Raw genomic sequence first — 18,278 nt, 5'->3', positions numbered from 1 at the left:
TCCTGAATTAGATGGGCTTGGCAGAAACAGGAGGAGACTGGTAAGAGAGAGTGGGCCATGCCCAGGGGCAACTCTTGACTTCGGCTAGATTCCCTAGACAGGTGTCCAGAGTGTAGGGCTGTTTGAGACAAAAGACATGAGAGATGGGTGGAGAGGTGGCGTGGGCCCCCACAAGTAAGGGGATCCAGGTCTAACTTACCTGCCCACTGTTGGCCAGGTCATCCACAGACAGAGTCGGGTCGAGGCGCAGGGAAAGCCCAAAGTCACACAGGCAGCAGGTCAGGTCGTTCTTGACGAGGATATTGGAGCTCTTGAGGTCCCTGTGCACAATGGGCATCTTGGGCCTCCCGCACAGGGTATGGTCGCTGTGCAGGTGAGCGATGCCCCGGGCAAGGGAGCTGCCCAGCTTGCGCAGGTCCTCCCAGCTGATGACGTGCCGCGTGAGGTACTCCTGTAGGTTGCCCTTGGCGTGGAAGGCTGTGATCAGCCAGTACTGCTTGCCCAGCTCTGTCTTCCGCTCCTCGGCCGTCAGGAACTGCAGGACGTTCTCATGCTTCAGGTTGATGTCTGAGAAGATGTCCTTCTCTGTCTTCCAGGAGGCGTACTCCTCATAAGGGAAGATCTTGACCGCCACGGTCTCGAACTGTTCTGAAGTGTTCTGCTTCAGCTTGGCCTTGTAGACCTCGGCAAAGCGACCTTTCCCCACCAGGGTGTCCAGCTCAATGGGCAGCAGCTCTGTGTTGTGGTTGATGTTGTTGGCGCAGGTAGAGCTGATGTCGGAGCGGTCGTCTTCCAGAATGATGGCCAGGTGCTCGCTGAACTCCATGAGCTTCCGCGGCTTGCTGGTCTCCCAGGACGGGCTCAGCTTCTGCTGCCGGTGAACCCGGTAGCAGTAGAAGGTGACGATGACGGCTATGGCGATTCCCAGTGGTGGTAGGAGGCTGATGCCTGTCACTTGGAATATGACTAACAACAGGTCAGGGTTGTTGGTGGCATATTCTGATGTGGAAACAAAAGGAGGGAGAGAAGAAGTTGGGTTCAGTGGGTGTGTGGGGTAAGAGAGTGGGTCCACACCTCAGGCATCTAGAGCTTTTAACACCTGCATAGATTTTGTGGATAATAAATTGTGACTTTTTATTCCAGGGATGGAGGCACCTGTCTAGACTTCCTTGCCCCTGGCCACCTATTCAATGTCTCCTATTCGTCCCTGAAACCTCAGCTTCGATGTTACTCTCTAAAGGAGATCTAGGAAAACGTGGGGAAGTGTTTTATTTTATATATTCTCATCACACTCTACATTTTTCCTACATGACAACTTGGCACAATTTGAATTAAATCACCATGACTCCAGTTATGGGGTCTTTCCCTATTTTCCCTACTTTACCCACCCTCAACAGACTGACAACTCCACGCTGGCAGGGGCCATGTCTTTCTTTTTCACTACTGGAAACAGTGCTGAGCACACATCAGGTCCTCAGTAAGTGTTGAATAAATGGACAAAGCATTTACAGAGTGTTAGCTAAGCCCAAGGCATTACAGGAGGCTTCGGGAATAAAGTAAGAATGACAGTGCCTGCCTCCAAAACGCTTGTGTAGATGGTATCGGGTAAAAATGAAGAGATGGTCACAGTTCTACCATTGTCTTTGTTCTTTTCTATATTCTAGCTTGTCCTGTTCTGACCGACATCCAGGCCACCCTTAAGCAAGTGGTGGGGAGAGGGTGGGGTAGGAGTCTGTGCAAAAGGATCTCTTTGGAAGTCAGTCACCTCATATCCACCCAATATTCCTCTTTTTCTTCCCCCAAAGGTTTTATTTTTTTATTTGAGGGAGAGAGTGAGAGAAAGAAAGCACGAGAGGGGAGAGGGGAGAGGGTCAGAGGGAGAAGCAGGCTCTCCGACGAACAGGGAGCCTGATGTGGGACTTGATCCTGGGACTCTGGGATCATGACCTTAGCTGAAAGCAGACGCTTACCTGACTGAGCCACCCAGGTGCCCAACACCCTCTTTTCAATGTGTGTGTGATTTGCAGTTTCATAGAACAGGAAATCTTACTAGCAACTGTGGAAAGGTGAGAGGAGTACAAAGAAGGCAGTGCAGCCAGGTTTCTAATTTAGACCACTGAAGCAGGTCCTGTGGGGTGATGGAGGAGAGTCCATAGCCCCAGCTATCTGACCACACATAATGTCGTGTATGTCTAACTTTGCTTCACGTGCTGGCCTTGGCTGGCTCTGGTTAAACAGTTTTCCTTTTGGGAAGAAAAACATGGATGGACACAGTCAGCGGCAGGAGATAGTGAAAGGCGGTTATGGTTCAGTGAGAGCTTTGGGCTAGCCCTTCTCCACTGAGCAAGAATGCCAGAATCCTACTGCTTTCATGTGTCATTCATTTTCCCTCAAAGCTACCTATTAAAAAGCAGATGCTAGATTCGATCATTAAACATAGACCGCTGGGTACCTACTATGGGTACGGCCTTGCCCTCAAAGAGGTTATAACCCAAGGAGAGGATTAGGACACGTACACAGATACATTGTAACATATGGCAATCTGGGACAGGCGCTGAATGTGTGCTACAGTCTACACGCGTTGGTGAAATGTAGAAAAGCTTAAAGAAATAGAGAACCATAACAGCAAGAACTATCTTTGAGTTGGTCAATGGAAGGAGGAAAAAAGTCAATGACGGCTAGAAGGAATGTTACGTTAAAACCTACAAATAAATGATCTATTTGAGGAAGAGCAATTTTCCCAAACCACCAGCCCTACACGAGGGAACAGAAAGGAAAAATTGGGGTGGATGACCTGGACCTGGACATCATTTCAGAGAAAGTATCTATAACTGTTCAATTGGCAGTTTTCACTTACTCTAGGTGTTCGATGAGAATACAGTGATAAGAATATAGTGCAGGTGTAAGGGAGAGAACCACAACCTCTTGAGGAGAACCCATTACCTAGATCATATTTGATATCATCACTTAACAAAGCACAGTGAGAAATGAAGCTCGTGCTGTGTCAGTTTGGGTGTTTGGGTTTTTATTTTGAAGGGTTATTCAGGTTTAACACGACGTACTGCCTGGTCCTAAGGTCAGTTCTAAGTGGAAACGCCAACTTCCACCGCCTCTATCTTCTGGACGAAAACCTTAGCTCTTAAGTCTATTTGCTGGCACTAAAAAACTCAAAACATCTGAGTTTCAGCAACCAAGAAGAAAAATAGTCACTATTTTGGGGAAAGATCTATTAGTGCATTAAAAAGAATAGGAAAGAGGAAACAAGATGGTAACTGACTCTTGAAAACCCAAATTCTTGCTCACACCAGGAGGTGTGAATGAGACAAAGGACAGGTGGTCAGAGTGGGGGTGGAAGTGACAATGGGACAATGACAGAGGGGACTGGAACTGCAAAACCAAAGAGTTCATGTGGACAAGTATGGACTGTCCCCATCATTCAGCAAAGTTCGAGCCTGGAGAGCAAGGTTAAGGGGGCAGATGAAGGAGGTGTCAGAGCAGGAAACAAGGTTCCCTCCCAGTTAATTCCACTTCTATTATCTGAAGTATCTCATGAATGTGTCTGCTTCAAGCACCCACTTGTCTAACCACACAAGATGCCTTATAATCATAAATCAGTTTGATCCCCACATAGCTTGTTTCCCCCAAGACAAAGCGAGCTCTACAGGGTAAATCTACATGTATTGATCACCATGCTATCCCCAGCGCCTAGCTCAGGGTGGGGCACCTACAGTATTCAGCAAATGTTGGTTACAGAAGCTGAGTGGGTGATGACTTACACGGGACAAGAGCCCTCACATGGTTTTATGTTCTATAAGCAGGATTGGCAAAACATGGCCCCAGAGACTATTTGTACACCCCACATGCTACAAATGTTTGTTTGTGTTTTAAAGAGTTGTTGAGAAAAAGAAAGAAACGAAGAAGTTCATGCAGCAGAGATGGTATCTGGCCCAGAAAGCCTAAAATATTTACTGCCTGCCCCTTCATAGACAAGGTTGGCCAGCCCCTCTTGTATAGATGTTCTTTGTTTTAACAACCTCTAAGGCATTGGCAGAATGGGGGGAGACTTCACTCTGGTCCAGTGTGAATATTCTTTTTCAATTATATGCCAACAATATAACTAGAAAATAAAAAATATTAATTGCATAATTACTTGGCTGTGTCTTCAATGGGTTAAAAAGAGCAAAACGTTCAAATGAACTGTTCACTTATCACTGATAATTTTATTTTGTAATTCCTGGCTATGGATGAAAAGGGTCTTCCTAGCTAACTTCTATTTTTTTCAGGTAAGGGAAACACAAACACAGAAATCCCCTGAAATTTATGTGTGAAGAAGATTCTAGAAATCCCCCCCGTTCAATGTCAGAAACCAAAGTTTTACTTTCCCCTCAAATTTCCTGTGATTTCTTTTTGAAAACCTACATGTAAAAATTTGGGGGGCGGGAATTATTGAATAACAGCTGTCAATCTTGAAACTTCAAAGAGGTGGTGAAAAACCCTAACAATAGCAAACCCAGGTTAAAAGGGAGCTTTGGGATGTGGTTTTATCTAAACAGGAGCCACCCACACCCTCTCGAAATGTTAACCCTTGGGCTGCTGCTAGAAAATCCAACAGCTGTAGGTATACGCACAAGCTAGCATCTCCCTTACTCAGAGACTAATGGGAGGTATTTCTTTTGGACAACCCCAATTACACAAAAACTCAGAAATCAAATACTTAGTATGAGCCTGGCTATGTGCTCAGAGTTTTATATAATATTTGTATTTGATCAACAGACAAACCCTATGAGGTAGATATTACTATGATTACAAGCCCCATTTCACAGATAGGAAAGCTAAGGGTGGGACTGATTAAATGATTTCCCAAAAATCATACAGAAATGAATTGTCTGATTGGAGACAGACAATTCATCTTGTCCTTAATCCCATGCCATGTTGTCCCTACACTTCACATTGGTGACAGCCAATTAAGAATGACTTTATATAAACTCTCAATTTAGGGTGCCTGGGTGGCTCAGTCATTAAATGGTCTGCCTTCAGCTCAAGTCATGATCCCAGGGTCCTGGGATCGAGCCCCACAGTGGGCTCCCTGCTCAGCCAGGAGCCTGCTTCTCCCTTGGCCTGCCACTCGGCCTACTAGTTCTCTCTCTCTCCCCCTGTCAAATAAATAAGTAAAATCTTAAAATAAATAAATAAAATCTCCCAACTTGCTAAATTAGTTGCCTTCACTGGGGCCTAGGCTAGGTGATTTTATGGCCATTGACTAAGTGATGCCGGCCATTCTTAGCTAATGCATCCCTAAGGGCATGTTCTAGGTGTGCAGACTATTCTCTTTGGTTCCTAACTAAGAACAACTGTTGAGTAGTGACCCCGAAAATATGTGCCTGAGACGAAAAGTTTGACATGAGGAAGAACCCTAAAATCTCTTTTGTCAGAGTCTATCCCAGGGCCTACAGCACAGGATGCTCAAAACAGAACTGCTGAACCACCGGAATCTCGACATAAAGGGTTTCCTAGATGTCAGGTCACTAGCGCTCGAGCCTTGACCTTCACATTGCGCTCCCTTGTTTCGTCACATCGAGTCAGACACAGGTATTCTCCACTTGTTAAGTTTCTGTTAGGTCACTTGCTCTTACAAAAGACCTTAGTACCTGTTTTTGCTAACGGCAAGAGAGCCAAAGAGGATTGTCCCTTCCAAGAAAGGAAGCAAAAGGAGAAAACAGCAGTCGGTGTTTTGCAGGGAGCTGTAACAAAGGCGGCGCACACCCCAGCGGCCAGACTGGCCCCACCAAACTCCTTCCCTGAGAGCCGCGTCCCAGCATCCAGCCGCCATGGCTTTGCACTCTGGGAACATCTGTGCTTTATCTCGATTTATTTTGCGCATCTGTTAGCAAGATGTGTCCCACAGTATCAGGAAAGCTAAAAGTGCTTATTGGCGGGGCGGGTCTGGGAATGCTCAAAAATGTGTCCAAATAAATTCATGGTAATTGCTTCTTTGCTTTACATCATTTTGGCTTGCGAAAGAGCTTTCACAGGAAAGCTCTCCTTTTGGATAGCGGGGAACGCCTGTAAAGTTCTGGGAGGAGAGGATTACAAAGAAGAGTTTCTCTAAGATTCTTAAAAGTAAAGCTCTACAGTATAATAGCAAAAGTTATTAGCCTGACCTCCGTGGGTGGAAGTCAGTAGATCTGTGAATGTAAATGGGCAAAAATCACATCTTTTTATTTTCTCCAACCATTAGCTAAATTTAACATGTCCTATTAGTAGCTGTAGCTATGATTTGTCACCAGTAGAAACCACAGATATTTTCATGCCATGTTACATTTGTGGCACATGCCTTGGTATATCATTTATACTCATCACTTAGACATTTCAACGTTTTAGATCTGATGCTAGATCTCGTCATTTCAAGCATGACTACGGAAGCACATATTACTGTATCACAAATGTATTTTTTTAAATATTTGACAATTATTTTTCAGTCTCAGTAATTTTCTTTGAAACCCCGTGTATTATATTTTATGCACTTAAAAACATCCCTTTGAGAAAGGGTCCACGGGGTTCACCAGACTTCCAAGAAGTCCATGGCACATGCACAAAAAAAGCGAAGAACCCTTGACAGAGGGAAGGCACTAGAAGTCTAGTCTCTGCCAGGATTTCCTAGAGCAGACATTCCGAGATTCGGCTGTGTCTCTGGGAAGTTACTGAGGGAGGAAGCTTGTGCCAATAACAGATCCTCCTGGCATGATGTGTTCTGTCCCCCAGGGGCAACTCTGAATTCTGTCAGAGCTTCTGTCCCTTCTGTCCTGCATGAAGGGAGGTCTGCAATGGAAAATGGTGGGAAGCCCTCCTTTGAAATCCCAACAATAATAAAGATAACTAACATAAAATGTGCTTTATGGAAGTGGGCAATTCACTTTAGAAGCATCATCTCACTTTATTTCTCTAACAACCAAGTCGGGCTCTATTAGTAGCCCTGTTTTACAGAGAAAGATATTGACCCTTGGTGGATTCTACAATATTCTTGTTTACTAAGTTTACTTAGGAAATGAAATCAAAGTTGTCCCTAGAATCAATTTTCCTGCCAATTTTCTCTGGCACAGCCAAAGTAGAATTGTCGTTGTTAGAGAGACAGGTTTTTGCTCACCATCGGATTGCTCAGAGCTTGGCACATAAATAAGGAGACTAGTCAAATTTGTTGAGTGAATGAATGAATAGATTTGAGGAATCAGTCTGATGAGGAATAACTGTACAGAGCTGACAGCTTTCCTCCAAAGGCCAAATTCCACGGACCAGCAGGCTCACCTCTTCTTGGTAAGTGCATGCTTCCTACATGCCAGTCTCCCTGTAACCTGCATATAGCACGTGGGCACTGTAAGCATGAGTACCTGGGATGTGGTATGAGGGAAGGAGCCCTAGACTGGAAACCAGGAGACTGAGATCCTATCCCTGCATCTGTCATTAGTTACCATGAAATCCAAGGCAAGTCATTTAGCCTCACTAGGACTCAGTTGCCTATGAAAGTTTATGGTTCTTGGTCCCGCTGAGGGGGGAATAATCTCATCAATAGAACACTTCCAATATTAGAAACCAGAGCTTCTTGGCAAAATAGCCAATTCTAGGTCTGGGGATGGAAATAATGAGCTTGGAATATTTTGTTATACCACATAACAGGAAGTGATGAAAGATGATGAAGGTCATGACAAAAGGACCCAAGAGCCATCTTGAAGAGATTTTCACTGGCCAAGATAGGACATGGAGAAGTTTAATGAAGATTTTAAAAAAAGCAATACACTGAGATCCATTAAGAATGCTTAAGCTTATGATATCAGAATGATTAAAAAACAAATTTATCAACTTTTGAGGATAACAGGATGTCAGCTCATTATATAGAAAAATATAAAATGCAGAGAAACATGAAGCATGCATCCTGCCATTTTCATTAGAACCATAGCACTGGGTAACCGCAGAGTTGAAGAAAGGATCTCCTTATGCAATGATTCCAGCTAACAAATGAAAATGAGTTGATAGAAATAGATGGTCCTTTTTTAACACTTAATTAGTTAAACGAATCTAGGCAGCAAACATCCATGCTAACATCCTATTACAAATCAAGAGATAGTCAGACATCATCATCATCGATGGAGGAGCATAATCCAACCTATAGACTTGCCAAAGAGATCTAAACGGAGTCTGAAGAAGCCTCGGGAGCCAGCTGCCAATTTGCAAACAATACAGGGGACAGAGAAATGCAACGAATTGCACCATGAATGCAATTGGCAAAATCCAGTCTGTAAAGTAGTACAGGTTAGAGGGGTTCTTCCACAGACGTGCTCTAAGGGGAAAAAAGGAAGTGGAGAGGGCAGCAGAGTAACCCAAACCGTAGGTATATCAAATTACCAAAATAATAACAACAATAATAATAGGTAGGACTAGGCGAGTGCCTACAGATGCAAACTTGGACGATACAGCCATTTAAGAAAACACAGGAAGTGATAATTATAAAAGAATAGTGGTAACTCTGGAGGGAAGGAGGGTTTTGTGATTGAGTTGAGGAACACGCAACAACTTCTGGGATATGTGGCAAAGTTATATTTTTTGGAACTGGCAGGGGTTACAAGAATGTTAGCATTATTCACTAAGCAGGACATTTGTTTTCTGTGCTTTCCTGTATGTGTATTTTATTTTGTAATGAAAAGAGGGTTTTTTTGTTTTTGTTTTTGCTTTTTTTCCAAAAGAGAGAAATCAGAAGAATAATTATGGAGGCCATGCCTTGCTCCTGGGCTAAGTATATTATTTTGGATGCTCTTGGGAGAAAAGGAAAGGGGAGACAAAACTAACTGTATTTTGGAACCCCTACTATGTGCCAGAAATGTATCAAATATGTAACCTCATCTGATATTCATCCCATCTTAGGGGTTAAGAAATTAATTTCCTTGTCTGAATATATAAGCACCACTATTGGTCCTTTCGAGGCCCGATTGATGCTGCAAGAAACCTTGGAATGTGGAGAGAAAGACAGAAGGGAGGCAGGGAAGGGAAGAGAGAGGAAGGAAGAAAGAGAAATTGAGAGTTATGATAAATCATTCAAGGGCAAATAGGGGAGCCTGTTTCCCCCAAGTTTGAGTGACCCCAAAGCCTTTGTTCTTTCCACGCCACCAAGTTGTCTCCCTAGCAATGAACTCGGAAGTCTATTTAGTAATTCTGAAAATCTCCAACAAAATGTGCCCCACATATAGAGGCCAGACCTAGTTGCAAATAAGGAACTGTTTGCAAATGTCAGAGCCTTGATAAATAAATATTTTTTAAAGACAGAGGTCAAAGATAAATGTTAGTATGCCATTAAAAAAAATACAAACTGGCAAAAAGCCTCAAGGGGAAATTTCATGGTATGCACTCCTTTGGAGTGATTTAAAAGTAAGCAAGTTGCCTAGTAACACACACACACACACACACACACACACACACACACACACAAATGATGATGAAAACAGGTTGCTACCAGCCTCTCCCAAGTCCTTTCTTATGCCCAAATCCAACACCGGTTACTAAAAGGAACTTCAAACCGAACCTATATAATTCACAGTTTCAAAAAAAAAAAAAAATCAGGCAGTAAAAGAGACAATAAATGAAGGCCAACACAGTAAAAAAACCACAGGTGGGTCAGTTAATACATCTTGATAAAAGCCAAATCGCCGTAGGTGAATTTGAGAGATGGGCTCCTACGTTTAGTATTTGAAGTCATTTTGGCAATTCTTCCTTAATGAAGGAGTTTGGGGCACAAATTTACTGAGATGTTAATGTATCCGAGCAATAGAAAGGGACAGGGATGGTTGTTTCCCGCACGCTTTTGTACGTGGGTATACGCACGAACACCGCACGACAACCCAGAGATCCTTGAAGATGGCAGCGACAGTCTAACCACTAAGCTTTCACACGCCAATACCACCTAAAGCCACAGGATACAGACGCAACTGGCAGAGATCCAAAGAAGGAAACTGCTAAAGAGAGATAGGCTGGGGTGCGGGGTGGGGGTGGGGGGACTTCCTGTCTCAAGTCCTACTGTTCATTATAACGTTAAAAAGCACACCACTCATTTTACTGAGCAGCTACTTCATGCCAAACACTGTTTTGCATGGATCATTTTGAACTCTGGCAGCCACCCTGCTAGATAGGTATTATTTATTTCCACGCCCTAGAAATGGAAACTGGGAAAAGCTACATGAAGCGAGCTGAGGTGAAAGCAGAGAAGCCTTGTGCGGTAGGTAGCGGTGTAGACGGCGCGGTGGAGTTTCACGGAAGAGGGATGATTATGGCGGCTATTGGGACCTTCAGCCAGCACAGGGTTCAACATAGAACAGAGGACAAAGAAGAAGACAAGAGCCCTGGAAAGAGGGCAAGACTAGAGAGCCAAAGAAAAATAGAAGGAAAGAGACAGTAAAGATAAAAGTTGAAATCGGCGAAATAGGAAACTAAGACACAAGAGGGGGATCAACAACACCCCACGTTGATCGTGTGACTAATATGATACATAAACCTCCGCGAGATTGTTAAGGCAATAAAGCAAAGGCACGGGGGGGATCGTTACAGGCATAGCAAAGAGTCAAAGGATCATGACCAACCCTTTGCTAATAAATTTAAAGACTTAGACAACAATGGTCAAAGTCCTAAAAACAGATACGTGTAACTTACCAAAACTGACCCAAGAAAAACTATGAAACATGAATAAGCTCATAAATATTAAAGAAATGGAAGGAGTAAACATTTTCCTAATTTCTTAACTTTTTCTTTCTCTCCCTTTCTCTCTCTTTTTTAAGCCTTTTACTGTCAAATTAGAGTCTTTGGTATTAACATGTCTGTATACACATCTCAGAATTTGATTTTTACAGAACTGTCAATCCCCCTCCCCAAACTTTCCTACAATAAAAACACCGGAAGAATCCTTACAAAAACGTTTAGTCTGAATCTAATTAATCTGAAGGAATGAAATCACTATTCCCAAAGAAAGAGATGCACCCCCATGTTCACTGTAGCATTATTTACAGTAGCCAAGACATGGAAATAACCTCAGTATCCATCGATGGATGAATGGATAAAGAAAATATGATGTATATACATAAATATATAAATACACAGAGAAGAGGATATTATTCAGCCAGAAAAAGAAGGAAATCCTGCCATTTATGACAACATGGATGGACCTTGAGTGCATTATGCTAGGTGACATAAGTCACACAGAGAAAGACCAATACTTTATCATGTAAGTTATATGTGGAATCTCAAAAAACAAAAACAAAATTAAACTTATAGATTCAGAGCCTGGTGGTTGCCAGAGGTGGGGGTTAAGAGGTAGGAGAAATGCGTGAACATGGTCGAAAGGTACAAACTTCCAGTTATAAAATACGTCTGGAGGATATAATGTACAGCCTAGTGACTCAGGTTAAAAATCCTGTATTGCATCTTTAAAAGTTGCTAAGAGAGTTAATCTTAAAGTTCTCATCGCAAGAAAAAAATGTTTGTAAGCATGTGTGGTGACAGATGTTATAGACTTGTTACAGCGATCACTTTGCAATATATACATACAGTGAATCGTTATGTTGTATACCTGAAACTAATGTAATGTTATACGTCATTTACATCACAATAAGCACAAAGAATTTCATTAAAGCAGGAACCCTCAGACAAATCCAAAATACAATACATGAGCTGGCCTGTTCCAAGTCAACGTCATGAAAAACAAGAAACACAGAGATAAGGCAAAACAACCACATACGGTGGGTAGTGCTTGACTGGACCCTGAATTTAAACAACAGTAACTCCACAGCTTTGGGGAAATTTGAATACTGACCATAATTTATACAGAGGTGTGCCTACACACGTGCGTGCACACACACACACACACACACACACACACACAGGTATGTAGAGAGAAGCAAGTGTGTGGTAAAGTGTTAACACAGGCTAAATATTGAGAAAGGGAAAAGTATACAAGGGTACTCTGCACAATCCTTTTGACTTTTCTACAAGTTTAAAATGCTTTTAAATAAAAAAAAGTGGGGAATAAAGTAACCCAAAACATTTGAGCAACAGCCCCAAACACATACCAGTCCCAGATGAAGCTGACAGCTAACAAACTTGCAAGGAACAGGTCGTTTCCATTTTACACAAACTCTTTCAGAGAACAGAAAAAAGATGTAACATGGCTCAATTCATTCTATGAAAATAAGTACAATCAAAAATAAGTACAATTGAAAGCAGATAAGGAGAGTATGAGAAAAGAAGATTATTGAACAATCTCACTTATGTACAGCGATTTAAAAAAAATAATGCTAAATAAATAGTAAGCCAAATCCATTAAAGGACATAAAACAAAGATAAGACAGCAGGACCATGTTACCAGGAAAGCATCTCTTAGCACTAAATCAAACAAAATGACCCACTACCATTTACCACATTAATAAATTTTAGGAGAAAAACTATGCGATCTATTCAGTGGACACAGAGAAAGTGTATGATGACCATAAACACCTTGATAAGGCATATATACCAGTGATCTTCAACAAACTGTATTCTAATGGGGAAATGTTAGAGGCATTTCTTTTTTTAAAAAAGATTTATTTATTTATTTGAGAGCCAGAGGGAGAGAGAGCAGGGGGAGGGGTAGAGGCAGAGAGAGAATCTCAAGCAGACTTCACGCCAAGCACAGAGCCCGACATGGGGGGTTTGATCTCACAACTCTGACATCATGACCTGACCTGAAACCGAGAGTCAGAAGCTTAACCTAGCGAGCCACCCAGGTACCCCTATGTGCATTTCTTTTAAAAACAGGAACAGGATGCCAACCGTAGCTATCTCTGCTGAACATGAATTGGAGATCCTGACCAGCATAGTGAAACAAAACAGAGGAATCCGCGTTACGATATAAAGAATTTTATAACTCTCCAGCTTCCTCTAGCGAGGTCTTTTCACCTGGTCTCAGTGACTCTTGGTCTCCAGATGTCTCTCATCTGCTATATAACCAGATTCACTGACATGTGGCTTCTTTTCTGATGAAATAATATATTTGTAAGCGATGATATAGGTATCGGGAGGATAAGAACTTCATGTTGTTAAAAGTACTCTTATTTTCAGTAGAAACTATTATTTCCAAACAGATCAACACTAAGTATATTTTGCTGAAACAGCTTATTGGAGGATCTTTATCCCAAGTCTCCCAATATAACCCAGAGTCATCTTTCTTTGCCATGCTGGGTTGTTTGCTGCCTGGGATTTAAGGTCTCTTTACTTCCCTTAAACTATTTAGCAGTATATTCTGAAGCAGCCACTACAGTTAAAACCCTGAAGTCCCTGCTGCTCTTGGAAGGGGAATTTTCTCGATTCTTCCAGGACTAAGTGACATACTGGTATCTTTCGTGCTACTTTACCTCCCAGCCGTGGTATTTCTAGACACCACATTGTGCTGAGATCCAGTTTCATGACTTTTGCAAGGCACACTAAAAAGCTGACTTTTCTGGCAGTTTGCAGGGAAATTAAAAAAAAAAAAACTAGCTCTAAATTCAAACTAGTAACATTTTATCAGGCAATATGAAGCTCCAAAAACAAAGTAGATCCTGAGATCAAAAAATTTACAGAAAATGTTCTGTACATTTAGATGCAGTATAACGTGGTTTTTAAAACACTTGGGAATCTGATTTTTAAAGATTTTATTTATGTATTTATTTATTTATTTGACAGAGAGAGGGACAGCCAGCGAGAAGGGGAACACAAAGGGGGGGGGGTGGGAGAGGAAGAAGCAGGCTCCCAGTGGAGCAGGGAGCCCGATGTGGGGCTCGATCCCAGGACCCTGGGATCAGGCACTAAACCAAAGGCAGACGCTTAACAACTGAGCCACCCGGGCGCCCCTGATTTTTAGATCTAGCTTTGCTTCCTTCTCCTTCCTCATCTGCATAATGAAGACAACCCAGGACCAACCTCACTGGGTTCTTATAAGGCTTATCAGAGATATTTGTCAAGCTCTCTATGGTAGAAAACACTCAAGAAATGTTTGTATTATTTTGGGATAAACCCTAACAAAAAATAATTCTCAATAATAACATATTTCACAGATTTCAGATTTCCACCCAGAAAGAAAAAATCCTGGGTTGTGGTTTGATTGCAGCCTTGCTTGGCCTCTTTTGTATCATGTCCAGTGATAACGCTGCTTTTAGAAAACCCATTTTCCCCGTGACTATCTGAGCTGCAAGATTCTCTTCCTTGAAAAAGGGAAGCAATATCTCACCTTGTCGGAAATAAATTTAAGATAGCATACACTTTAAGAGTTGGAAGTGAAATAGCAACTAGAAGGTCGAAGGCTCATTTAGGGAAGTCAAGAGGTCGTCTGGCTATCCTGGGGAAATGGAGGCATGTGCTTTTTGGTGTGGATGTCGTCCTTCCAGGGACATAACTCAGTTGAACCACATGCCTAATGAAGCTGGACCCGGTTACAAGAAAGAAAATGACTAAAGTGAACCAAAGATACTGATATCTCCTAGACATTTACTGAATATGTTTCACGTATGTTCATTCAACATGGAAAGCAAGTATTACAGAACCACAGCCCTCTTCAGGCACGGACGCACTGGGATCCCTAGGCAGCGAGATAAAGGATTTCATAAGAAGCACAACAAATTGTCTCTCTTGATTCTGTTATATCCTATATCCTTATCAGTTTTCTTTTGTTCTTGTCCCACCACATACACATATACACACACCAAACCACCATATTTTATACACACACACACACACACACACACACACACGCTCCCTAACTTGGGATTTCTAATATCTTATCAACATTTTCTGCATTTTTAAAAATTTTGGTGGCGAGAAGGCTCCATAGCTCAGTGGCTAGAGCGTGGGTCTTGTAAAAATTTTGGTGGCATGATAGAGACAGAATGTCTTGGCACCCTGATGCTCAAAGTGTGTTCTCTAGTTGTACGCCTGAAACTAACGTAACATTGTATATCAACTATACTGAAATAAAAAAAAAATAAAAACCAACAAACCAAAGTGTGTTCCCCAGACCAACAACCTCAGCAGGCATTATGTGGGTACTTATTTGAAATGCAGAATCTCGGGGCACCTGGGTGGCACAGCGGTTAAGCGTCTGCCTTCGGCTCAGGGCGTGATCCCGGCGTTATGGGATCGAGCCCCACATCAGGCTCTTCCGCTAGGAGCCTGCTTCTTCCTCTCCCACTCCCCCTGCTTGTGTTCCCTCTCTCGCTGGCTGTCTCTATCTCTGTCAAATAAATAATAAATAAAATCTTAAAAAAAAAAAAAGAAATGCAGAATCTCAGCCCTGTCCTAAATTCCTGAATCAGAACTTGCATTTTACAAAGTTCCCTAGTTGCTTCATTTACACAGTCGAGTTTGAGAAGCGGGGCTTTAGCAAACATGGGCCAAGTTCCTTGGTTCTCTGCCATAGAGGGGATTCCCTCTCACACAGAAAATTCGTAGGGGACCTGTGTGCAAAACCCTAGTAGAATTGTATTCAGTCCTAGTCAATGAGAAAATGGTCCATGAGAATTTACGAAACCAACTGCGGCAGGAGTGCAAAATGACATACGATTCCTCATCCATCGTCTCAACAAAAAGCAAACAGCTAAATTCAGGCAAACAATAAGAAATCATTTTAATTAAACAACAGAAGGACAGGGAGCTCCCTGGGCATACAAGATTGAATTTAGCTTCCAGAATATTGACAGAACTGTTTGACATTCTGGACAGACTTTGAGGATAATTTTTCCCAAAATGATGGAAGATGTCTTCCCTCCTGCCCTTGTGATTGCTTTATTGCAATTACACATATTTCAAAACTAAGCCATTCCCTAGCCTTTGCATTCTATTCCATTGCCTACCTTACGTTATTTCCTTCCTACCCTTCTCTCCAACAAAAGTACCTTACAGGTGGTCCAGCCTGGTATGACAACCTCTTCTGGAATATCCCTGAGATCAAACCTCTGGCAGAAATGTTACGACAGAGAGACCACACTTCTCTGGAAATCATCCCCTAATCTAATCCCAATAGATCTAGTTATAGATCTATTAGGATAAAGTCTAAACACTGGGATATTTACAAATTTACTCTTTATATTAAATCAAATGTGGCCTTCCTGCTCGTCTACTTACTGGTTTTTATCTGTTTTCTAAAGTGAAAGACAACAAAATGGCTTCTTCTTCTAGGGGATGGATGATAGCTCTTAAATGCTTGCTGAGCATTTCATCTGTTTCCCTAAATCACTTCCTTTTCAGGTTGCACATCTCTGTTTCCTTCAATCACTCCTCAAAAGATTTATGTATGACTCTAAAGTCGGCCTGCCCAGCATATCACAGACACCCACCAAAAGCCAGTTGCCTTACCTAAGTGCAAAATGATCTATTCTCTGAAATCATTCTTGCTACTCCAGATTCTCCATGTTTCACCACAATACTTGGAATGTAACCTGTGTAGCAAAGATTACACTGGGACTCTCACCACCCCTTCCGATGAGTGCAGTTGAAGACTATTGTTGGTTGGTCAGTTGGTTCTGTTTTGTTCTGATACTCTCGGCCAGATCACCCTGAATTCAAAATGACCTTAACTCACTTGTAAACCCCTGGGTCTTTATCACAGGAACAGACGCCAAGCCAGCTTCTGCACCTCTATGCCTGACTTTCCATGAATCTGTTAAGTTTCATATCACTGGTCATTCCAGGCAATGAAAACCCTGATTCTATTTCTACTGTAGTAGGCGCTCCCTTCATTGCACTTACCATCTTTCATGTTCCTCCCTGGGATAGAGATTCTTGCTACTTTTGTTGCTATGGCTTTTGGAGGGCAACCAACATTAATAGAGAGCCTAAATCACGCCAGGCTTTGCCCAAGAAATGATTACATGTCTTACGAATGCCTATTTCTCCACCGACAGAGTTGCAGCCCGACCACTTAGCTTGGGTTTTGTTAGGCTCCCCTACCTGCCCTGAGTCTTCTATTCTTTTTTGGGCTGCCTGTCCGGATGACATCTTCTACTCTGTCTAGGGGCCCTTCATGCTCTCACAAAACCTGAAAGCAGAGATATATTAAGTTATTTCAGTATCTTCTCCAACAGAGAGACCAGACCACTTTAGAAAAGCATGTTAATTATTCCCACTATTGATTCCCCTTTGACCGCTTGAAACGTACCCTCACTTCTCTTGCGGCCCTCCATGTGAACCATAGCTTGTTTCAGATCCTCCTACCTGAGGATCTTCACCTCCTATAATTATGCACACCACCTCCCTTGGCTTGTCTTTGCCAAAACAGTGACACCCCAAATTTGCCATCCAACCTTCCAATCACACGTTGAGGCTTAACATACCCCTGCTCTGAATGTCTAATTTCATCAGTTCTACAGCCTCAAATGCCTCCACCCAGTGAGGCACGTGGCCTTGTTCGGAAGTAACTGCTTGTAAGTTACGGACAGCACGATATCATCCTGTATTAAAGAATCCTCTTATTCCTCAAGGATGTGGTAATAAAGTTCTCTTGTTTGGTTGTTCTTCTCCTCTAACCTAGGAGGCTGGATTTCAGCTACTTCCTGTGGTGGTTGTCATTCTCTAATTGTTACCATTCTTTTCCAGGTTATGCAGGGAACATGATGAAAAATATAAAAATATTTGGCAGAACAAACTGTCTTGAGTTCAGTGGTTCCCAACATTGGCTGCATATTAGAATATCTTGGGGATGTTTTTTGTTTTGTTTTGTTTTGTTTTAAATCCTGATACCAGGCCTCAGGCCAATTAATTCTAAAACTGCAGGCCTAAGACCCAGTTAATAAGTAGTTTTTAAAGATTCTCAGGTGTTTCCAAAGTGTAGCCAGGCAGAGAGCAATGACTTCAGCTGGATGGGAGAAATAGGTATTCTGAATAGGATGGTACCTGAAAAAAGAAGGAATGGAAGGAATTTTAATGCCTACTTTTAGGATCAATTGTTCTTGACCCTGGAACTAGCTATACCCTAATGAGGCAACACGAGGTGTATTTTTTTTTAAGTAAAAATTTGAATTATGTCCTTGAAGTGATGAAATGTTACAACAGAGGGACCCCACTCCTCTGTAAATCATTCCATAATCTAATCTCAAGAGAATCTAGCTGTAGATCTATGACGATAAGGTCTCAACACTGGGATATTTAACAATTTATCCTTTAAATTAAGTCAAAGTGGCCTTCCCCTCCAACCACTTACTGGTTTTCGTGCTGTTCTCTAGCAAAAGATAAACAAAATG

The 18,278-nt window shown here is 42.2% G+C and overlaps 1 protein-coding gene across 3 annotated transcripts in view; it reads right to left on the bottom strand.

Annotated features, from left to right (window-relative positions):
• The window catches only part of TGFBR2 (transforming growth factor beta receptor 2), a 91,123-nt gene that overhangs the window by 21,273 nt on the left and 51,572 nt on the right, over positions 1-18,278 (bottom strand). For all 3 annotated transcript variants that reach the window (XM_034662118.1, XM_034662119.1, XM_034662121.1), the window contains one exon: positions 200-999. In XM_034662118.1, coding sequence (XP_034518009.1) covers positions 200-999 — 800 coding nt within the window. The remainder of the gene's footprint in view (positions 1-199; positions 1,000-18,278) is intronic.

The sequence above is a fragment of the Ailuropoda melanoleuca genome, chromosome 6, assembly GCF_002007445.2.
Source record: "Ailuropoda melanoleuca isolate Jingjing chromosome 6, ASM200744v2, whole genome shotgun sequence".
Taxonomy (NCBI): domain Eukaryota; kingdom Metazoa; phylum Chordata; class Mammalia; order Carnivora; family Ursidae; genus Ailuropoda; species Ailuropoda melanoleuca.
Note: the sequence above shows the minus strand (reverse complement) of the source record. Positions and strands in the feature narration are given on the sequence as shown.